Consider the following 21,912-nt stretch of genomic DNA (forward strand, 5'->3'; position numbering starts at 1 on the left):
AAAGGTTAAGGAATTTTCTTTATTTTTTACAAATTAAGACTATGTAGATTTCATATATTTCTGAATCAAAAACACCTTTGTCTTCACAGTATGAGTTAGAGAATGCAGCCTGAGCTGAAAACCAAGGAACTAGAAAAGAAAGTGATAACTACAGTGATTACTGTATTAAAAACCTGTTAGGCATTTTCTTTAAAAGTAGTTTTTTATATCTTGTCATTCTTGGCACTGTTTCTAAAGAAAAACTCCTTTAATCCCAAGCAAAAAAGCACAAGAGGTGGAGTTTGGCTTCAGGAGATGTAACAGATGCTCAGGCCTAGCAGAGAATCAACAAATTTATGGAGAGTTGCTAGTGGGGGGTTGATAGGAAGGAAATCCCTTCTGGTAAATTCTCAAGTGACAGGCTGGGCACAGCAGCTCAGAGAGCAGTATCCTCTGCAGAAGCCAGCCATTCTTCCGGGTGGCATGCCACTCCAGGAACCACACAGCCTGCCAACACAACTGTCTCCTGGGGTACGGTGATGTGGTACGCTGTGAGCCAGCAGCCACTGGGTCAAACTGTATACTGGCTGTGAACAGGGAAAGCCAAAAATGGTATCCTACGAGCACTGAGTTTTCGATGGCTCCAGCCCTCCTTAGGCTGAAACTCTGTGAACAGCCAGAGACACCACCACTCCCAAGGTTGCCTGCCCTTCTGTGCCAGCTGACTGTGGCCGCTCTCGGGGAGGAGCTGGTGACCCCCGTTAGTACTGTCCCCTACACTTGCAAACACAAAGTTGCAGGAAACCAGAGGTTTGGTCACCTGGCCCCTGCCTAAAGGCAGCTGCAGATTTCTAGAAACCGGTGAACAGACCAAAACCTAAAAGTGCATCTGTAAAACAGACATTTATCGACTGCCCCAAATCTCTGGCCTGACACTACTTATTAGTGCTTGGGTGGGATCAGACAAAAATGCACCTAAGGACTGTTCTGAACGCGGCCTCCGGAGTCATCACAGCTGGTTCCCCTGGTCTGAACAAAGATGCAGTTAGTGGAGATTTTGCTCTCTCCTGCCTCAAGCGGGTCCTTATCTGGGTTTGTCTGGCAGGATTAGTTACAATCACCCTAGAGGCTCAACCATGCCCCTTTTTTATCCTTCCTCTCCTGGGATCCTTAATCATAGTCACCTAATAGAGGCCACTCAGTAATTAAGATAGTGATCAAAAAAAAAAAAGACTGGGACAGTTTGAATTTTCCATATCTTGCCATACATAACCAGCCTTTCATAAATGCCTGACAAGAATTTCCCTTTGTACTGAAATCCTCCCACCCCATGGATGGAAAGCAGGCAGATTCCCTGAGGATCAGATAAGGGATTGGGAAGGGAACACACACAAATCCACATTCCTTTTGTGATAGCAAGGCAGAAAGGTGTGTTTGCCAGACCAGCAGTGACTTGGGCAGCTCAGAGGAAGCTCAGCATCCACCAGAGGAGGCTTTTCGTTTTCCTTGTAGGGGCTGACAGCTCAGATCCAATAAGCCCAAGTAACAATGGGACCAGCAGTCTTTCCAGTGGAAAACACACTGCCCAGTCCCACAGGAACTGTGCACAAACCAAACACGGCTGAGGAAGGAAGGGCCGAGGCGTCTTTACCAAACAGTCTGGGTCCACTTGGTGAAGCTTGGCCGGAGAGCGGACTCTTGGGAGTTTGCCTTTGCTGCAGACCCCGCTCCTTATCACGGTGGGCTGGCTGCCTGAGCAGAGGAAGAGGCTGGGCATGGGGGCTGTCAGAAAACAGGGGCGGGGAAAAACCCCAGAATGCGAAGCCAAACTCAAACTATATTCTAATCAGTTTTTTGGATCAAAAAATTCAAAATAGAGAAAACCACAAAGTACAAAAGCTTTTCTGATGCTTTTCATTATCACAGAACACGCCACCTGTAATGTGTGCAAAGAGGAAATGAGGGGCTGAGGGAGAGGAAGTCAAACTGGGGAAGGCTGGATGGCTGCTTCACTTCTTCTTCTTCTTATCCTAGAAATGGAGGAAAACGGCCTAATTAACTTCTGGTGTTGACAGTTAAGCTAAAACTCTTGAGTGAGCCAACAGCTGACTGACTTTGATTAGGTAAAGTAAGACGGAAAGAGAGAAGCTACTTTAGTGTAGGAGGAGCTAAACCTTAACAGTCTCCTGCTGGCGGTCCCCCAAATTGCCAGACTTGACAAGAATAAAGGCTACACACTTGCTCCTGCTTCTACCCCATGTGAAGCTAGGTGTGCTGCCTGACCTCCTGGCAGCTCAGATCCCAACCACCAAAAGCTGCAGACTGGCAGTCTATCCTAAAAGAACTGAGAGGCCAAGACCAACTTTCCATTAGGCCTGAGACGGAAACATAAATCCTGGGCATAAGCCAACATTCAAAATGATCCAGTCCAGCCAAACTCTTCACTGCACTGGGGTGGAGGCCCAGTGTATAATTACATGATAAAAAGGCGAGTTGTTTGGACTGAAACTAGGAGACCTGCTTCGTGCTCAGTCCATTCGTGGCACAGACGAGACAGAAGACCACAAATCCCATCCAGTTACGAGCATCTACCACTACTGCACTGTCACTTGTTCCATTTTAAGTTCTGTAAAGAAAGGCTTGTGCTTTCAGCTGTTCCCCTACTACTGGAGTGGACAATGTTTGCCCCTCACTAACCCTACATACAATTCCTCTCTTGGGAAAAAAAAAAAATTAGACCAACAAATGGATAAAACTGGCCTATTTCTGAAATAAAGATAAAAAAAAGCTGGCTGTCAATATTATCCAAATCCTCTAGGATATGTCTTTTTGAGTCAAAGCTATCTTTGCAGCCTTTAAATTCTTCATATATAGTAACTGTTTCTTGCTGCCAATGAAGCTCTTTTCCTTCTGATACTAATCTTGGGGAGACATTTTCTAAAAAAAAAAAAAAAAAACAGAATTGTCTTTACTTGTTCCTTTTTATCCAACAGCTAACGACTTCTAGTTTAACTCATATTCAGCAGCTGCCTTACAAGTACCCTGGACCCACAAATAGTGTGAGCACGTTCTCAGGTTTGAAGGACACATGGATGTTGAGCTCAGGAGCCAGTCCTTCCTCTTCGGGTGGTGCTAACCTTCTCACTCATAGCCAGGATCATCATGAGCTTTCTGAAGAGAGTTACGAAATCTAAGAAGAGGTCAACGCAGTGCCTGAAAGAGAAGAACCAGGTTACAAACTGCACGTCCCACTTGTCTTTATCCACAAGCCCACAAAGGTACAGGACATAAAAACCTCACCCCAACCCCAAGAGTCAACCTCACCAGCACCCTACCACCAACTAAGTAAAACTCTATTGTCTGAGACCCACTTTAACTCCGTGAAGCCATGGAGCACAGAAAAAAGAAAACTTAGACTGAAGAGGTTTAAGTCTGAACCCTGAACCACCTAGAGACTATGAGAGGATTACATTTAAAAAAAAAATTATATACATATCTTCTTCTCATTGTTAATGGTTTAAAGACTACAACAGTATAAAGAGTAAAACATGGAAGATTCCTCTCCCTCTCGTCTGCCTAGGGGTAACCACTATTCAAAGTAAGGATAATTAAATACCTATCAATAGTCCAACTTTTAAAAATCTGATGTCTTTCAGGAACTGAGAAAGACAATGCTTTCTGATGCATAATTCCAAAACCCTGGATGTTCCATCATGTATACCCTTGTAGGTTGGCCGCATAAGTAAGCCAGTGCGACCCAGTAAACTCTTATTCCTACCAATGTGCCAAGAAAGGTGAGTCAGACAAAAGATCATCCCAGAGATTCAGAAAAGAGCCGTTGAAGAGCAGCCGCCTCCTCCGTACTTATTAAAGACTATTTTCACACTCACCAGATATAATCTTTATCTCCATTTTCAGCCTTTTCAATAATGAGTTGAGTATCAAAAAGGACAAAGCCACACATGACCACCAGCCCCAAATACAGGTTTGCCTGGCAAAAGAAGAATGAGACATTACCATGTGGTAGACATTGCAGAGAAAAACAGTCATACCTCTCTCTGGTCCTTGGTCACTTCAAAGTACATCAAACACTAACCCTACAGACATCAACATTCATGGAAACTGAAGCCCACAACGAAGACCGTATTACCTTCCCAAGCACAATTCTGCACTTTTTTTTTTTTTTTAGGTCACTGGAAGAGCTTCAACCATTTTAACAAGAAGCCACTGCTGGACTGGTTTTAGAAAAATGACTTCTGAGCAAACCATCATCTCCATTGCAATGCCCAACCCCTGTTCAGTCTGTACTTTGACCTGCGGCAGAAGGCTCCACTCTGGGAGGGTGAGTGGGGAGGCTTCAAGAGCACTGCTCCATGAAGACAGAGTTTTGGGGATTCCTAGTCTATCCTGGTTTTAGGGGATTAAGCAAGAGAAAGAAACACAAGGTAAATGGGAACTGGAAAGTTATATGCAAATCTTACCTGGAAAAGCCAAACAGATCCGAAGAAAAGGTTCCCCAGGGAAGACAAGAGCATCAGGCTCATGGCCGACATCAAGATACCTGGAATGGAAGACAAAAAGCCACCTTGAGAAAAGCTAACACAAAGTTCAGCAATCTCATTAAAGCCATTCTTTACTTTCCCCCCAAAAATAAAGGCTTTCATTTTCAACCCAACAGTTACAAGTTGGAGGGAGGCAAAGGGCCCCAGGAGAATTTTGGCTAAAGCAGAAACCCTCTTCCTGTTTTCCAGCCCATACATACCTCCTAGAAAGAGGTAGCTACGGCGCCTGGCATAGAGTGCACTCAGGGTAAAGCAGGTGAAGATCATTGCTGTGCCCATGAAGGCAGTGGGAAGGATGCTGTTAAAGGAAAAGACCATTATATCAAGGGCTACAGGTATATAACCTTTGTTTAGAAGGTATCTTCATTAAGGTAGAAAGACCTAAGACACTACTAACATAGTTACCTGGGGTTGATGGCAATGCACAAGTCCAGAGCAGGGCCCAGGCCAACTCCTAGAAAACAAAAAGCCCCAGAACACAGCATAAACACCAATTCTTGAAGAATTTTAATAGCATGGGTACACCTACAGTCCTAAAAAACAAACATGTGGACTAAGATAATTCAGTTTCCCTCCCTTCCATCCTCAACCGTTTTCCAGAGAACGTATACCTTGACTGAGCTATTTATGGACAGAGCTGCAATACCAAGTCCTTGGATGAAAATCATGGATAAGCCAGGAAGAACAGAGATTAGGAAAAATGAAGCAGGCATTTCAAACATTGTCAAGTCAAACTGTAAGGCTGAAAAACTCTGAAGAGCAGTGATGTGAGACTGTAATGTGGGCCAGATCGGGAATCAGAATAGAAGAAAAGGATAATGAGCAAAGTGGTGAAAAGTGGCCAACAACCTGTAGTCATGCAGACTGACTGCCTGTGTAGCAGAAAAGGCCATACCGGTTAGGCCAGACTGGTTCTGCAGGTGGACACTTGCCAACAGGAGGGAAATGTGTCCCAGCTCCAACACTTCCTCTGCTCTGGCCATGCCCTCTCCTTCTGCTCATCCCACCTCTTTAACACTTTCAAAACCAGCTTTTCCTGATCTAAAAATCTGATCTCTAAATCCCTTCCTTTCTACAATTTCTTCAACACTGTATAGATTAGACACACTCAGAACAAGTTGTATTAACTCAAATGTTGCTCTGCGAGTATTTTTACTGTGTAGCTTGAACTGTTTTCCTTAATGATTGTTCTAGAAGAGCTGTGCTTGTACTTTTTTTGAGAATCAGCAAAGTGCCCTGTAGGATGAATCTCGATGTATGGCTTTAATGAACTGTCTGCAAGATTCAGAACAGATGCGCCTACGAAAGTTGTCAGCATTGAGTCCTTAATTAAGTCAGATTCTCAGGCCGCTGTTTAGTCCCATGTCCGCTGTTAACAAGCTATGCTACCTAAGCTCTTAAACTTCATTCATTCAAGCACATAAATGCTTATTTTTGGATACAAAAGTAGAAATCACAGTCACGAGCCACAAACAGCTTACCCGCTAGATGGGGGAGCAAGATGAACTTATATGAAATAAGAAAGTAATACAAGGCACACTCAAATACAAGATAGAATAATACAGTATGCCAGTTGGGGTGCATCAGAATACATATGTATCGCGGGCCTTGGTCTAAAGAGATACTAAAATACAGTGTCCCTCCCTCAAAATCAGAGCCATCCCACACATACCTGTAAGGAAAGCAAATCCAGCCAGAAGTCCCAGTCTTTTTTGCTCAGTTTCATGGCTGTGAGGTGTTGCCATCAGCCAAATCATCAACCCCAAAGAGCCCAAGGCAGACAGCAGGCCAGCCTGTCAGATCCAGAGTCAATAATTAGATACTTGAAAGTATCAAATTTATCTTGCAGGAGACTTTATTGGGTTAAAACATTCACCTGAACTTCCTAATATTTGATCCTAACCTGGAGGCAGTGGAAAAGGCAGTGAAGGCAGAGGAGAAAAACCAAAAGCCTTGTGGGACAGGGTTAGGACCATGATGGATGCTGGAGGCAGTCCATCAACTATAACTACCCAAGTCAAATTATGAGTCTTGCCCAAGAAATAGAAAAGATGAATCAAAATGACAAGTGCTTAAAGAACATTCCAATCTGCAGAATAAGTAGGAATGACCTCTTTTTGATCCCTTTAAAACATACACACACAAATATACTTAAAGTGAGAGAGAAAGAAGAACTGAACGACTGTGTACCCCCCAAAACTCATGTTTAAATCCCAATCCCCAACGTAATGATATTTGGAGGTGGAGTCTTCAGAAAGTGATTAGGTCGTAAGTGTGGAGCTTTTGTGAAGGGAGATTAATGATCTTATAAAAGATTCCAGAGAGCTCCTTTGCCCCTTCTACTATGTGGGGACACAAAAGGTGGCCGTTTACACAGGAAGCAAGCCCTCACCACACAACAAATCTGCTAGTGCTTTGATCATGGAATTACCAAACTGTGAGAAATGTTTCTTTTTAAGCCACCCAATTTATGGTATTCTGTTATAGCAGCCTGAAAGAACTGAGACAGAATAAGAACCAATATGTTAAGAATTATTTTAGGGTGATGGGATTACAGGGTTTTATATTTCCTTCTTATAACGAATCTGTTTTCTAAATTCTCTATGGTGAACATGCATTAGTTTAAGAGAAAAAAAATTTTTTTAAAGCAAATGGGAAAAGTAACAGGCAATAGAGACAGAGAAAAATCATTAAAGATGTATGCAGACACCGAAGTTCCTTCCTTCTTTTAAAGGTAGAGTCGATCCTCAGTGTTCACAGTAGTTACGTTCTACACAGTCACTGTGAGCAATGAATCAGTGATACCCAACAAATGCTCCTGGAGGAAATAAAGGTTTAAGTTCTTTAGAGCATCTTGTCAACGTTTTTATCAACTGGTCTAAATAAAATACAAAACCTTACTGAATGTGTTTTTTGGTTAAAGACACTTGGGTATGTAGTAGTGACTCTTTTGCACAGAACTTGTGCTTAGCGGCACTATAATTCATGCATGAATAAAGCTTATCTAACACACGTATTTTCTCTAGAAGGCACATCACAGTATCGCATTGAGCAATACCAGACATTATGCCTGGGGCCATTATAAACATCAAAATCACCACGAAAAATGATAAAAATGCAAAAAATGTGGCACTAAATAGACTATGAAAAGGACACTTGTTGACAGTATGAGAGCTTGAAAGAAGGCAGTGTTGCTTTGTTCAACCTCAGCTAGAACATGGTGCAGTGGACAACTCGAATTTTTTGCCACTCTGTGTACGGCTGTAAAAGTCCACAAAAGCACCACAAGGGTTGATTTTAGAGTTACAAATGAATCTTGGCAAGTAGGTGAATTCACAAATATGGAATCCACAAATAAAGAGGATGACTGTGTTTCACTTAAAAAAACCAACACGACTAGAAACCAAAAGGGCTACTGTAGCCTAAAAGGTACAATGTTTTGGTCTAAACTCGAAGGATTAAAGCTCTATTTTTGAGTGTCCAAAGTAATTTTTCACACAGCTTCTGCCAGGAGATGCCTGAGCACAGGGGTGTCTGAGCATGCCACTTCCCAGCTGTGGCAAATGCCAACACAAGTACATCTTCATATTTACACTAAAAAGGACAACTCCAAAAGGGACCAGTCTTTGTTAGTGAGCCTCAAACTTCCTGGTTATTCCTCAACTGTTCCTCTTATTGCTGCTAGCCAAACTCAAACTCTCCCTCAACAGAGGAAAATGAATGTTGTATCATAGAATAAAATGGACCAAGTCCTTAAAGGTCTCAACCCTGTCTCTCCTGGAAATTAAACATACAATCAGCGTTTTGTATCCAAGTACTCCAGTCATTCAGGCAAAAAGAGGAAGAATGGAAGAACAGATAGAAAGGTTACTGTGCAAAGTCACCCCAGCATGCACGTCAAGTCTCTACTCAGTGGGTGGGGGCCTCCTACGTCAGCAGCTCAGCCTTCAGTGTCAGGGTCAAGACATCCTGTTTTCAGTATCTAGGGAGGGCATAACTGCCAGAAAAAGTAAATGGCTCTGCTTGTCCTGATTTGTGACTGGTTTTGGCTGGGCTTTCCTGATAGCTCAGTTAGTAAGACCCCTGTTCGATTCCTTGACTGGGAAGATCCGCTGGAGAAGGGATAGGCCACCCACTCCAGTATTCTTGGGCTTCCCTTGTGGCTCAGCTGGTAAAGACTCCACCTGCAATACGGGAGACCTGGGTTCGATCCCTGGGTTGGGAAGATCCCCTGCAGAAGGGAAAGGCTACCCACTCCAGTATTCTGGCCTGGAGAATTCCATGGACTATCTAGTCCATGGAGTCTACAAAGTGTCGGACATGACCGAGTGATTTTCACTTTCACTTGTCTGGGTGCAGATCCCAAAATACTGAAAAGGATTAAGGAGAGACACAGGCTTGTACCACTCTGCTGAGCTAGTTTCTTCCTAATGCAATTTATGCCACAGCAACTAGAGAACTGCTCTTACCTGAATGAAATGGGTGACCACATGGACATAGGCCCCCGCAGCCGCCACAAACATACAGAGGGCAAAACTGGCATAAACCTTCTTCAGGTGCTGCTGTGTCGAGGGGGTTCTAGGAAAGAAGGTTAATAATGGCCATCACTCTAGGACCAATCTATTTTCTAAGCTAAGGATAATTTCCCTTCTTCTCAGGAAATATATGAAAGTTTTAATACAATAAAGAAAAAATAGAAAATCTTAAATTCTGAGGAAGGCCCCAAAGCCCCGAATTAGCAATCAGTACCCAAACTATAATAACTAACTGGCTTTCCAGTGACCACACAGCAGCCCTTAAGAGTTTGGATGCTTTTATCAGATCCTCTGGACTCTAGCAAAGTTAATGTTAGTTCATACATGCAAGTTAACACACCAGGAAAAGGAAAAGAAAAAAGATAAAAAAGGAAACGTAAAAGGAAGCACAGTCAAGGTCAAAGCACTTACATGTGGGAAAATTTAAAGAGTGCATCAAAGTTGATCTTCCGATCAAATATATTCATGATGCTACTGTCTGTGGGACACAGCCTCCGCTCTGTAGAATCAAGGACATAAGAAAAGTTATCTGAAAGATACAGGGACACACAACATAACAAACAACTTTCTTTTAATTTTTTAAAAATTTATTTACTTTTTACTAAAGGATAATTGCTTTATGGAATTTTGTTGTTTTCTGTCAAACGTCAACATGAATCAGCCATAGGTATTTGTTATGAAAAACAGCAACATACGACTTTGGAAAAATGAAAGTTATCTGAAAATCCCACTGCCCTAACACAACCATTTTCATTTTTACTATTTCCTTCTAAAATACATTCGCAATCATATGCAACCAATTTAAAGGGGAGAAACTCATCTTCTGCCCACACTGTTTCATTACCAGCAATCGATTTCCATTTTTTCAGCAGGTAACTTGCCCCTTTAAAAGACATTTTGTTTCTTTGAGAAACAAAGAAGGAAACTTTTTTTAAGTTACAATCCCCAAACTGACTTCCTGAGGAATCCTGGGCCTTCCTTAAGAGTTCACACCCATTGCTACCATTTGTTTCTTGAGGTTCTCTCTCACAAATGAAAACAACTACAATGACTGGCTTGCTGCCTCTGATTTCCTCTTTCCTTTCTTACCAGCATCCCTACTCACCTTAATAACGCTGTCAGATTTGTTCTTAAGGATGGATACAATGAGAAGCTGAAGAACCTACTAAAGCCATTCCCCTCACCTCTAAGTCACGGGACTCTGGCCCTCTTGATCGAGATGGTGCAATGATTGCAGGCTGTTGCACGGCCAACCACAGCCTTCCATAACCATGATGAATAGGCCCTCTAGAGAACACACTTACAGGATGGCAGAATCCAGTATCTGGAAAGTGTCTTTGTTTAAAGCTTCCATTAAGTGCCCTAATGATATCCCTAGATAGAACTTGCAACAGCGCTGAAGCAACCTTCAGAGCCAAGCTTCCCATACTCATAACAAAGCTAGACTGCCACTTGCTTCTAATTTCAAGAATTAAAGGTGGGGATGGGGAGGGGGGTTAAATCCTCAAATACCCTGGAGGTTGTTAGTCAGAAAGGGGCAACATTCTGTAACTAGACCCCAATGAGTGGAAATCGTGGGAGGGGAGAATGGCAGTTTGCTCTTTGGCATTTCCCAAGAGGTACTGATGATCTCTCTTAAAACTGCTGATGGAAAAACCAAAGTCATCAAAGGTTGTTAACATCAAAGGAGGTGTCAAAGAAGAATTTCTCCATGATTTAGTGTCTTGTGATTTAAAATCATTAAAAAATTAAATAAAACTAGTTTTCTACCATTACTATCAACTCTAAATTTTTTAAAATCAACTCTAAAATTTAAGTGAAATACGTAATTATCAAATCTTCTAAATGCAAAGGTAAACAGCAACTGTAGTAGCAATTTTATGGGGAAAATGCAATAAAGTAAACATTTAATAAATATGACAAGGTGTATATGACAACTTCAGAACTGTTAAAATCAGAGGGGAGAGAAGTTAGGACTTAGAATCAAGGAAACATGACAGTTTCCTCTTGGTCCGTTCCCAATAGACACTAACATACAGACAAGTAATGAGTTAAAACTGTTCTTACAAGTTTTGCCAGAAAGACTAAACATGCCAGTTTTCAATCTTAGCCTTAACCACCTGTGCTCAGAAGCTGTAGAGAAAAGATACCTACATTCAATGGTTCCTGTGCAAACTCAGCTGAACAAGATTAAATTGCATTCATAACTCAAAAATAGCTCCCATACCAAAAGTATTTTCAGTCCCAGGAACAGTCAGTTCTCAGCCCAGCTTGAAGTATTCAAAACCATTAACCAAGTAAACTCAGTTAACATTCTAGAGTACCCCCACAGGTAAGTGAAACTTGTTTTTTGTGTGTGTTTTTTTTTTTAAAGTGCAAAGAACTCCCTGGAAGTCTGGTGCGACTCCATGTTTTCACTGCCAAGGACCCAGGTTCAGGCCCTGGTCAGGAAACCAGGATCCTGCAGGCCGAGCGGCTCAATCAAAATAGATAAATAAAATGTAAAAGCATATTAAAATGATAAATTTTTATGTTATGTGTATTTTACCAAATAAAGGAGAAAAGTATACTACAAGTAACTGAAAAGGTACTCAGTAAAGGATTTCCCCTAACATACATTGAAACCCATTACAGAATGGATACCAGCACTGGTTTCTCTCTCTCTGAACCCCAACTCACACACAGTTCTACACTCCAATCTGAAACAGGAAGGTGGACAGTGCCTCTGAGACTCATGGGAAATTTGCCTGCACTGCATTTGTAAATAGAAGTAAATTTGTAAATAGAAGTAAATGGTCAAGTGTTAATCATAAACAAATTTAGAGACTCATTTTATGCTTTCATCCTTAGAAAGGCAGAATACCAAAATGTGTCAAAATTGGTCATGCATACATTGCTCAAGCTTTATTGGAAGTCACTATCTGAGGTTTCCCAGGTCAGCCTCTCTGCCAGAGGCACCCAAAAACATTGCATAGTTCTACCAAGAAAGAAAAACTTAAGCAAACACATTGTTTTGAGTCATTCATGAGGTCTGCTTTGGTTTGAGGAAGGAAGGGCAGCAGGGGCAGGCAGAGGGAGACAAGAGTCAGATAGTCTTATCAATGAACATCTATGTGTTCTCACATACTGTTAAATCTCCTGTTTTATTCTAAGAATCTTCCTTAACCTGTCCTAAAACATATTATCAATAGCCAAGCCTTAAGTTAAAAAAAAAAAAAATTCTCCTCAATCTTATTCTAACACCTATTAATGCATGAATGCATTCATTAAATGCATTCATTCATTGCATTTGCACAATGCAAATGAAACATGACCAAGTGGCCAAAAGCTATGCAAAACAATCATGCATTTAGCATTCACTTAAAAAAAAAAAATCCTTGCCTTTGAAAAAAAAAGTTTGCTGCCTTTTGGAGCCAGCAGAGAAGCTGCCTCAGTATATACAATTTAACAACATTAAACCAACAAGTCAAAGAAACATTGGTCACACATTTATTTAAACATCCAATGTGTGAATTATATGGTTCTTCATTCCTGTTGTAGTAACTCAACCATCTTGAATCCTGTTCCCACACACCCAAAAGGATCTGATTGATACTTAAGAAAAATCTCACTTGGTTAAAAAAAAGTGGGGGGGGGGGGGAGTGGAGCAGTAATTTTGTTAGCAGTTCTTCCTACTGAATAGCTTGTAGACTCTGTACAACCATGTCCCTGGAACAGTGGTTAAGATAGCCAGCTGCTTCTGAACCCTGGCCACTTGATGCAGCAAGTTTCTGGCACTTAACCTCACTGTGCTTCAGTTTCCTCTTGTGTAAAATAGTAACACTTAATATCCCCTACTTCACAGGAATGAAGACTAAGTGAAAGAATACAAATAAAGTGCTCAGAGTAGTGGTTCACAAGTAAGACCAGCTCAATATGTTAATCATTGTTGTTACTAGTGTAATTCATTACTCTCATAGCCTCAGTGCATGATTTCCCTTTAAAAAAAAAAAATGTTTAGACTCATTTAACAGATGTTCCAAACACACCCTTCACAGGGCTACAGGTGGTGGCTTTCCCTTTTTAAAGTCTAGTTTTAGAAGACATTTATCTTAGCCCTAATTTATATACACTCTGTATTTTACTTAAAAAAAAAAAAATGATCCAATCATTAATGCATAGCTATATCCTGAAGGCTTAACAGTTACACAGTGAGAGAGTAAAATTAAATGGCAGGAGGGGAGAGTCTAGGAAAATTATAAACTGGAACTGAAAGGAACGTGGTTAAGCTTACTACTGATTAAAAGGTTTAAATGGCATGTCTCTCTGCTGGTACATTTACACTGTCTCTCCTGTCCCCCAGGACCACAAAGGTGTTTTGAGACAGCCTAATAACCACTAAGTGATCGTCTGATGTGGAACAGAATTTGATGAAGTAAATGGTTATTTATTAGCTTGATGTTTTCCTTGCCACCCCTAGGAGACAGGTCAGTTTGGTTTCATGAAATCCAAGAAATTCTGTCTCGGCTAGGGCTGAGCTTTGATTGTCCTAGATTTGGATTCCAGATGTCCCAGCCCATTCCTTAACTTGGACCAAAATTCCTGGATCAGGTAATACTGCATCTCTCAGAGGCTGCCTCAGAATCTAACAAGTAACTGGAGATGGAATGCCTATTGCCTTCAATAAATTATTTTTTTGCATCAAGCTGACACATTAAATCTCCCTCACTATAAGCACAATTGTTTGACAGACACTGAATCGTTAGAAGGTCTCAATGTCCTAAATACATAATCATCCTCCAGTATAAACCAGCAATCCCTCCCCAATAAAAACCATATTTAGCCCAAGTGAGAGAAGGCACAGATTAGGATGAAAGGCACACTGACTCAACCCTAATTCCTAAAGATCTTTTCCCCCCAAGTGTTCTGAATTCCAGTTAATTGTGCAGGAACTTCTCTCACACATTTTGTTGTAATCACTTTAACAGCCTGCATCTGATTCATCTCACTATCCCCCACACTTAAATCTCCAGAGTAAATCTAGATGCTATCTAATGAAGCGTCGCAACCACACATCAACATTTCCCAGCTGGCTCAGAGAGGAACTTACCTTAAAGGGTCATTCAAGTGGCCCTAAAAGCCAGTCTACAGTTTTTCTCTCCTTGGTTTGAATACTGTTTTTGAAAACAAAAATGTGTATGTATAATATAAAAGCTACTCCATGCAATTTGGTTAGTAACTCTAGAGGAGAGCAAGGTGGAGTGAAAGACATTTCTACCAGATTCTACACCCAAATCAAAGTAGCAAAGGAAAATTTAGCACGATAATGCATCAAGAGAATATTCAGTGTTTTCTCAGGAGACTAATACCCTTGAGTAGTTTATGAAATAAAGTGAAACTCTTCACGCCAGCAATGGTACCTCCTGTAACAGTATCACTGACTGCATTTATATAAAACTTCACAACTTTCAAAGCATTTTATTATGTACATTATCCCCTTTGATCATCATACACATGAAGAAAGGACAAGAATGATTAGTACCACTCTAAAGATTAAAAAGACAGTTCAAAAAAGTAGCATAATAGCATCATGAGCACTGGATTTGAAGTTACATATTCTATCATATTCTACCACATAACTTTGGGGAAATCACTTTACCTAAGGTCATCTAGACTTCATCATCTGTGATAGCACGATGATTAACACTTTCCCTACCAAGCTCACTGAATGCCAATAAGAAAATCTCTGTGAAATTACTGTAAAGTATTAAACACTACAGTGGACATTAAACAGACATTAGTGCTGACAAACATCAGAAAGTTAAACAGTAGAGCCAGGACAGGTTGGGGTAAACTCTAGTGCTCTTTATACTATTACACCCTACAGCAGAAAAGCAAGTTTTCCTTAAAGCAGTTTCAGCTGCCGGTCAAGAGAAATTGTAAAACAATGACAACAAACATATCCTGATTCCTCTTATATGTTTCTCTATTTTTCAGCATTTCTACAATAAGTATGAACTATACACATATTTCAGGAAAAAACCTGGAAATGGCTGACCAAATATCTGGATTAATTTTACCTTTCTTATTCTTTAGGAGAGTGAGACTTCAGTTGGTCAACGGGGGGAAAGGGAGAGAAGGAAAGAAAGAGGGTACTAAGCCAGGTTTCCACAACAAAATAATGGAAAAGGGAAACACTGAATCCAAGTTACAGACTGCACTTCTCAAGGATTCAACCATTCTGACTCCACTGGAGGAAAATGGCAGAAAATCTAAATGTCAACATACTCTTGAAGCAAGGACAAAAAAAACATTAGACGAGGAAGAAGAAAACACCGAAGAGAATAAGTCAAATAATTACAGAAAGGTGTTTGCAGAACCCATAAGAAATAAGATTATGAAACGTTTATCTTTCCTGAACCTAATTCTTAAACTACACATTCAACCAAAAGATAAACTTAAAATAAATAAGTAACTAGAAAAGTCCATTTGCCGTTAACCTTTAACCTTGAAATTTCTGTCTATGTTTCAGGCACAGTCAGCTCTTCTGGATGATTACACATTCACAATTAACTATTGCTGGAACAGAGTCTCAAGTTCAGAAAGGTTTTTGTTGTTGTTTGGTCAATGAAAGGCTGATGAGGCAGGCAACGCAACCTGGGCAGGCACCGGGCTGCAATTCCTCACTTAATAAACACACAAAAATACCACAGCCCCAGCAAGTAGGTCCAAGGGAAAAGAAAAAAAAAAAAAAAAAAACACAAAACTGCCCGATGACGCCTTTCCTGAGCGAACTTTGAGAAAGACGCCCACAAGGCCCAGGACCAGCAAAGCCAAAGTCACCTCACCTGTCCAAAGATAACCAATCAGATCAGAGCGGGGCTGCCCAGTGGGGCTGGCAAACCAGGCCTAGCCCTGATCTCTCCTCACCTCCCGCCTCTGCTGTTGACTTCCAAGTAACTAAGGTGCCTCGCGTGTCACAGAAGAGTGTGACATCACCCGCCCCGCCGTGACAGGGCAGCCTGTCGGACCAGGTACTCCCGAGTCCAAGCCCCTGCCCCTCACCCACAGGCGGCCTAGCCAGAGGCTTCCCGGCAGGCCAGCGATCGGTCGGGCGGGGTTGGGACGACCACAAACCCGTAAGGTTTCACTTTCATTCTCCTCCGAAGGAAAGGGTGTGTGTGGGGGGGGGGGGGGGGGTGAGGAAACGCGCCCCGAATTCAAGGGATCGAGGCTAGGCCTAGGCAGTTTACACTTGGGCGGAGAAGGAGGGACGCGGCCTGGGCGGGGCAGGAAGGCCAAGAAGGGGACCTACGATAACATTTACGCGCAGAATCCCGCCTCAACGCCGCGCAAACCTCGCCCCCCGCCTCGCCCCTGCTACGGTACAGTTGCGCATGCGCGACTGTAGTTCCCTCTCTTCCCTCTCCGCCTATCTTTCCGGAGTCCAGCGGCCGAGCAAGGCCCAGTTCCCCCAGGATGCAGTCCGTCCGAAAACGGTGACTACTTCCACTCTTTCTCAGGCAATAACTGCTAACCTTCTTTCCATTTCTGACTCCCAGCCTGCGCACTCCTAGCTTCAGACATACCTTCTAACCCGCCTCACAGGAGCCCACACAGCTCTTCTAACACCGGATGTGCTTCTGACTCTCCCAGGGCCAGCTCCAGACTCTTTACCTTGCGTCCCCGCCCCTCGAAGGAAGCCCCGCCTCCGCGTCCGGCTTAAGGCAGTCCTCATTGGTTGCTGGTTGCACTTCTGCCCTTCCATTGGTTGTACGTGCATAAACAACGACTACTTACTTCAGAAATATTTGCTTAACTCCCTTGTCGATCAGGACTCTAGCCGCCAACCAGCGTCGTTGCAAAAGACCTCCGCCTTCTTCCTGCATAGTAAGGAAGGGTCGCGGTCCAAAGCCGCCTCTAGTGGACAAAGGGAAGAGGGCAGGCCCCACCCAAACACGGGGCAACTAATACAGTCTGCAAAACGCGTGAGGTAGCGCTGCAAAAGTGTCAGGATTCTGGTTTTAGGTTTGTCATGTAATGTTAAAGGGGAAAACAGATTCAGAGAGCACATAGAAAAACGCTGACACAAGGGCCAATTTACCGTGAATCTAGTGAAGCTTAAACTTCAGAACCCTTATGGAGGCTCAGTTAATTCTCTAGGGACGCGAGGAAGCCTTAACAGCCTCAGTCCTGCATCGGACGCACGAGCCCACCCTGAAAGTCCCTCTCTGAGCCTTAGTGGTAGATCTGGGATCGTGGGCGGGGCCAGCGGGCTGCCAAGACCCCCTTCCCTGTCCACTTTGCTTCGGGGAGGTGGATATTATTAGTCCGATGGGTGGGAGGGTGGCTGGCTGTCTGAGCTGCCCTGTCAGCCCTGAAGAAACTAAGCCATGGGAGATCAAAGGGCTCGAGCTCTCCGAGGGCTCCTAAGCAATACTTGCGCAAGAACTTAGGAGTTATGAAACTGATTTTAAAAAGTTTCTACACTATCAGTTTTTTCCAGAACTATTTTTTTGCTGATTTATTTTTCTAATATCTCTGTAAAAATAATACAACATGGTCATACAAAGAGGCAAAGAGTATGCAGCCAAAAAAGTAGAAAAAAAGCTTATAGTGGTTTGCAGACAAGTTAATAATAATAATGTAATTGTTTTTTTTTTTTTTTTGGTTCTGTGATGTTTGTGGTTTTGTCATTATTTTAAAATCTGTAATGATTTATTAATATTCTCATTCTAAATAAATATTGACTTTATTACATAATTTTGTATTCTTTTTCTAAAATACAGCCCTACAGTTGTAGATGTTTGGGGCTGTACAAAACATAGATCCACCTCTGACCCTCATTTTACAAATATAGCAGTAGCTATTTTCTTGCCATACTTAACCCACAAGAAACTGTTTGTCAAGCTAATACTGAATTATCCACCTAGAACAAGAGGTTGCTAAGAATTTAGCCTGAATGGTGTTTACTGACATAGGTTACTCATTCATTGAAGACATAGATTATTCACTCCATTTCTGGCTCAGGGTCTTTCAAGAGGTTGCAATCAGATGTCAACAAAGGATGCAGTCATCCAAAGGACTGACTGAAGCTAGAGGAATTACTTCCAAGGTACGGCTGACAATTTGGTGCTGGCTGTCGGTAGGAGGCCTTAGAAACTCTCCAACTGGGTTCCTTCTTAGGGCTGTTTGAATATCCTCACAGCTTGAGGCCTGGCTTTTTCCAAAAAGAGCAATCCCAGAAGCAGAGACAACTAGATGGAAGCCCTTTTTACAACTTATCCTCCCAGTTGCATAGCAATCACTTCCTTATAATAATACACTTAACTCCCAGAGCCCTGTCCCAAGTCTTGGGCCTCAGAGGGCCTCACGCTTTGGAGGGCCTTCCTAGAAATTTTCTAAGTCTTCCTCATGTGCCTGGGACCAATCTGGGCCAGTTATGCCATCAAGGTTCAGCGAGATCGGGTCCTGCTGAGCTCTTGTTCAAATTTCTCCCCTTCATGGGATTCTCCAATTCCAAGCTGCCCAAGGAACTCTGGAACTCATGCCTATAGCATTATCCCAAGGCCCTGTGATCAAGTCTCCATCCCAAGAGGGGAGCCTGATCACTCTTGCTGGCCAGGATTGTATTTCTTTCGTGGAATCCATGAGATTGGATTTCCAGGATCATGATGACATGCCTACTTGGGGGTCAGACAGAAGATGAACTGAGGCCTCTGGGCAGCCAAGAGTCTTCTACTAAGCCTTGGGCTCGAACTGTGTGTATGGGTCCCTGTATTGATCCTTTCCTGTCCATGTTCTGACTGTGGAGCTATGTGTGGGCCATAGAACTAGAGGAAACAGAGTGACAGCAGGCATCTCTTCTGTACATCACCATGCACAAGCCACCCCCATCTCCCCCCACCCCCCCGACCACTGACACCCAGGGCGTTCACTCCATCTCCTTCAAAGACTGTGAAATGTATGTCAAGCAGTCCTCTGGGAGTAGCCCCACCTTTCTCCTCCAAGATCACTTCTGAGTGCTTTTAAAACTGTTGGTCCAAAAATAAAATAAAATAAAACAAACAAAAACTGTTGGTCCACAGTGTCAAAAGGCTCCTCCCAACTAATGTCCTCTTCTGTTTCTGAATGCTGTGATGATGCAGTGTTCCCACCCACATCAGTCTTAAGTCACGCCAAATGAGTGCACAAATGACATTACACCTCTTGTTCTATCCTTGATATGTGGAAGGTAGGGATGTGGTTAACATTGAAAGAGATCACAGTCTGAGAATGCTGGGGTTATGGTTTAAAGGGTGTAAGAGAAGACATGCTTAGAAGGGATGTTTATCCATTCATCCACTGATGTTTGGGCTATTTCCACTTTTTGGCTATTATGAATAATGCTGCTGTGAACAGTCATGTACAAGCTTTTGTGTGAAGATACGTTTTGATTTCTCTTGGGCCTGTTCCTAGGAGTGAAATTGCTGAATCTGGAGCCATAATTGCGGTAGTTTTTCTAAATTAGCCTTGAATGCTTGACATTTATCAACAGAGTAAGTCTATTCCCTCTCCCTTGGATCTGAACGAGCTCATGACTACTTCCTGGAATATAGAAGAAGTATTGCTGTGTGACTGCTAATGCTAGGTCATAAGATACCATGCAGCTTCTGCCTGTTTCTCTTGGAGCACTGTTTCTTGAAATACTCCCTGGAGACTCTCTTAGAACCCAACTACTAGCTTGTGAGTCTAAGCTACTTGAAGAGACCTTGTATAGGTTCTCCCATCAACAGTCTCAATGGAACCAACTTTTGAGTCATCCTAGCCCAGATGTTACACATGTGAACAATGAAGTCTTTGGATGATTCCAGCCTCCAGATGATTCTAGCAATTCATCTTCCCAGTTGGTACCCTGCTGTGCCCCGTCCAAACTCCTGTCTCATAGATTCCAAAGGCTTAATTAAGTGGTTGTCGGTTTTCGTCATGGGGTGGCATGGACAAGTGTGTTCTTTCTACAAATCAGTGAGAAAAAGACCAAAACCAACATAAAAATGGGCAAAGGGTATAAACAGGCGGTTCATCCAAGAGAAAAACCAAATGGTCAACAGACAAAGGAAAGTATTCAGTCTCACTAGTATTTAGAAAAATTCCAATTGAAACAATGATAGACCATTTTATACAGATTGGCAAAATCAAAAAGTCTGATAACTCCAACATTTGTAAATAAGTGGAAAAACAGAAAATCATATGCTACTGGTGTAATGGAAAACTGTCATAAACATTTTGGGGAACAATTTAACAAGATCTAGCAAAGCTTAAATGAACATATCTCATAACTTCTAGGGATATATTAATATTTTAATGCATATGTATAAAGATACAAAACTAAGACTCTTCATTGCGACAAGTTAGAAACATGGTATATTTATACCATACATTCTCAACAGGGGCAATATCACCCTGAAAATGGTGAAAATTGGTTCTTAGGGGGCCAAAACTTAGGTGTGGTTTGTGAATTCCCCAAAGCTCAGTTCTATCCAATGAAAATCTTATTCCTTAGTACTTGTTTTCTCTTGTTGGAAGAAATTAAATTAAAATTATATGTTATTCATTTAATAACTGGTAGTTAACAAAATTTTCTCTTTGGGGAAAATAACGAAAGGTTGAGAAACAGATTTAGGCAGTGAAAAACCAGTGCAGCTGCTACAACAAATGTAGTAGATTTATATGTATCAACATGGACACATCTTGAACACAATATGAATGAAAACAAATTATATAATGTTACACCCAAAATGGTACAACTGACTTAAATATAAAGTAATACTCAGAATAGTAATGTATATATTGTTTAAATATTGGGTTGGCCAAAAAGTTCTTTGGGGTTTTTTCTGTCACATTTTACAGGTTTTAAAAAGTTTTTTTAAAAAACTTGGACTGTATAAACATTGGACTCTCCTGGTGGCTCAGATGGTAAAAAAAATCTGCCTGCAATGCAGGAGACTCGGGTTTGGAATCATGATAATAGGGGTCTCAGAGGATGCTTCATGAGTGAGATCAGGGAATGAAAGTTTTGATGTATTTATAACGTCCTATCTTTACGAGAAATTCTCTGAAGAAAAAGTTATGAAATCTTAACATTCATTAATTATAACCAATGGGAATATGGGCATTTATTATTATCATCTGTGCTTTTTCTTTCCTCCCAAATTTTTCAAATTGAAAGAAAGTAAAAATTTAAATATTAAAAAATTCCCATTTGTTTTAGGTGTGTGTGAAGTGCATATAACTGGGTCTGTGTCAGTGAAATCCAATTTAATAAGAGAATATGAATGGATGGAGCAGATAGAGTTTGCTTATAAAACAAATAGTGTTTTAAAAACTCTGCCTGCTTCACCCCATTCATATCATTCTCCTGGCCCTGAAGATATAGATGGGTTTACCTGGTCCAGAAACCCTCTGCTCTCAGGCCCCTACAGACCTCCCCTCCATCTTGTCTCTAATCCAGGGGAGGGAAATTCTTCTTGGTTTGGTGGAATGAAGGTCCTTCTTTTTTATCTGTCCAAGACACTATGCCCACGCCCTTGAGTACTTTGCCAATAAGCGAAATGCTTAGCAGGCATTATTTGTTCACCGATCCTGCTCTACTTGCCATATCTTCCACGAAGACAATAAGCATAAAGTCCACCAACTGCTTGATGGGGGGAAATAGGAGGAAAACAAAGGGAAAAATCTTAAAATGTGATTTAAAGCACTAGGCCATAGCTGCTGTTGAAGTACCTACTCTCTGATAGGCACTGGACTCTAGATCCTTTAAAAACATTGTGAAATTTAGGCTGACAGGATTCCTAAATTAGACTTTGTCTTCTTTACCC

General features: G+C 41.8%; 1 protein-coding gene and 1 long non-coding RNA gene across 4 annotated transcripts in view; one reads left to right on the forward strand and one right to left on the reverse strand.

Annotated features, from left to right (window-relative positions):
• TMBIM6 (transmembrane BAX inhibitor motif containing 6) lies at positions 1-16,754 on the reverse strand. 2 transcript variants are annotated; one of them, XM_020908216.2, is made up of 10 exons: positions 16,645-16,754; positions 9,488-9,575; positions 9,011-9,119; positions 6,214-6,334; positions 4,947-4,995; positions 4,742-4,839; positions 4,461-4,540; positions 3,870-3,970; positions 3,117-3,192; positions 1-2,009 (listed from the first exon to the last, which is right to left on the reverse strand). In XM_020908216.2, exons 2-10 carry the CDS (start codon positions 9,541-9,543, stop codon positions 1,989-1,991), a joined length of 711 nt encoding a protein of 236 aa, XP_020763875.2. In that variant the 5' UTR covers positions 9,544-9,575; positions 16,645-16,754; the 3' UTR covers positions 1-1,988. The 2 variants fall into 2 exon arrangements, with proteins under 2 accessions (XP_020763875.2, XP_070310566.1); XM_070454465.1 differs by lacking the exon at positions 16,645-16,754 and adding an exon at positions 15,904-15,986.
• Positions 16,000-21,912, forward strand: part of LOC139030840 (uncharacterized) — a 16,843-nt gene continuing 10,930 nt past the window's right edge. The window contains exon 1 of one of the 2 annotated variants that reach the window (XR_011483254.1): positions 16,000-16,089. This is a non-coding gene — a long non-coding RNA (uncharacterized lncRNA). Of the gene's footprint in view, positions 16,195-21,912 lie in introns of both variants that reach the window. The other variant, XR_011483255.1, reaches the window with a different exon arrangement.

The sequence above is a fragment of the Odocoileus virginianus genome, chromosome 24 (genome assembly GCF_023699985.2).
Source record: "Odocoileus virginianus isolate 20LAN1187 ecotype Illinois chromosome 24, Ovbor_1.2, whole genome shotgun sequence".
Classification (NCBI taxonomy): Eukaryota; Metazoa; Chordata; class Mammalia; order Artiodactyla; family Cervidae; genus Odocoileus; species Odocoileus virginianus.

What these genes read in the sequence shown, in the direction of transcription:
- TMBIM6 (XM_020908216.2), bottom strand. Translation starts at nt 9,543, where the DNA reads ATGAATATATTTGATCGGAAGATCAACTTTGATGCACTCTTTAAATTT. An exon ending in TGGATTTGCTTTCCTTACAG is followed by an intron (nt 4,996 to 6,213) that starts GTATGTGTGGGA and finishes TTTGTTTTCTAG; the next exon opens with GAGTTGGCCTGGGCCCTGCT. An exon ending in GATCTGTTTGGCTTTTCCAG is followed by an intron (nt 3,971 to 4,460) that starts GTAAGATTTGCA and finishes TTCTTTTGCCAG; the next exon opens with GCAAACCTGTATTTGGGGCT.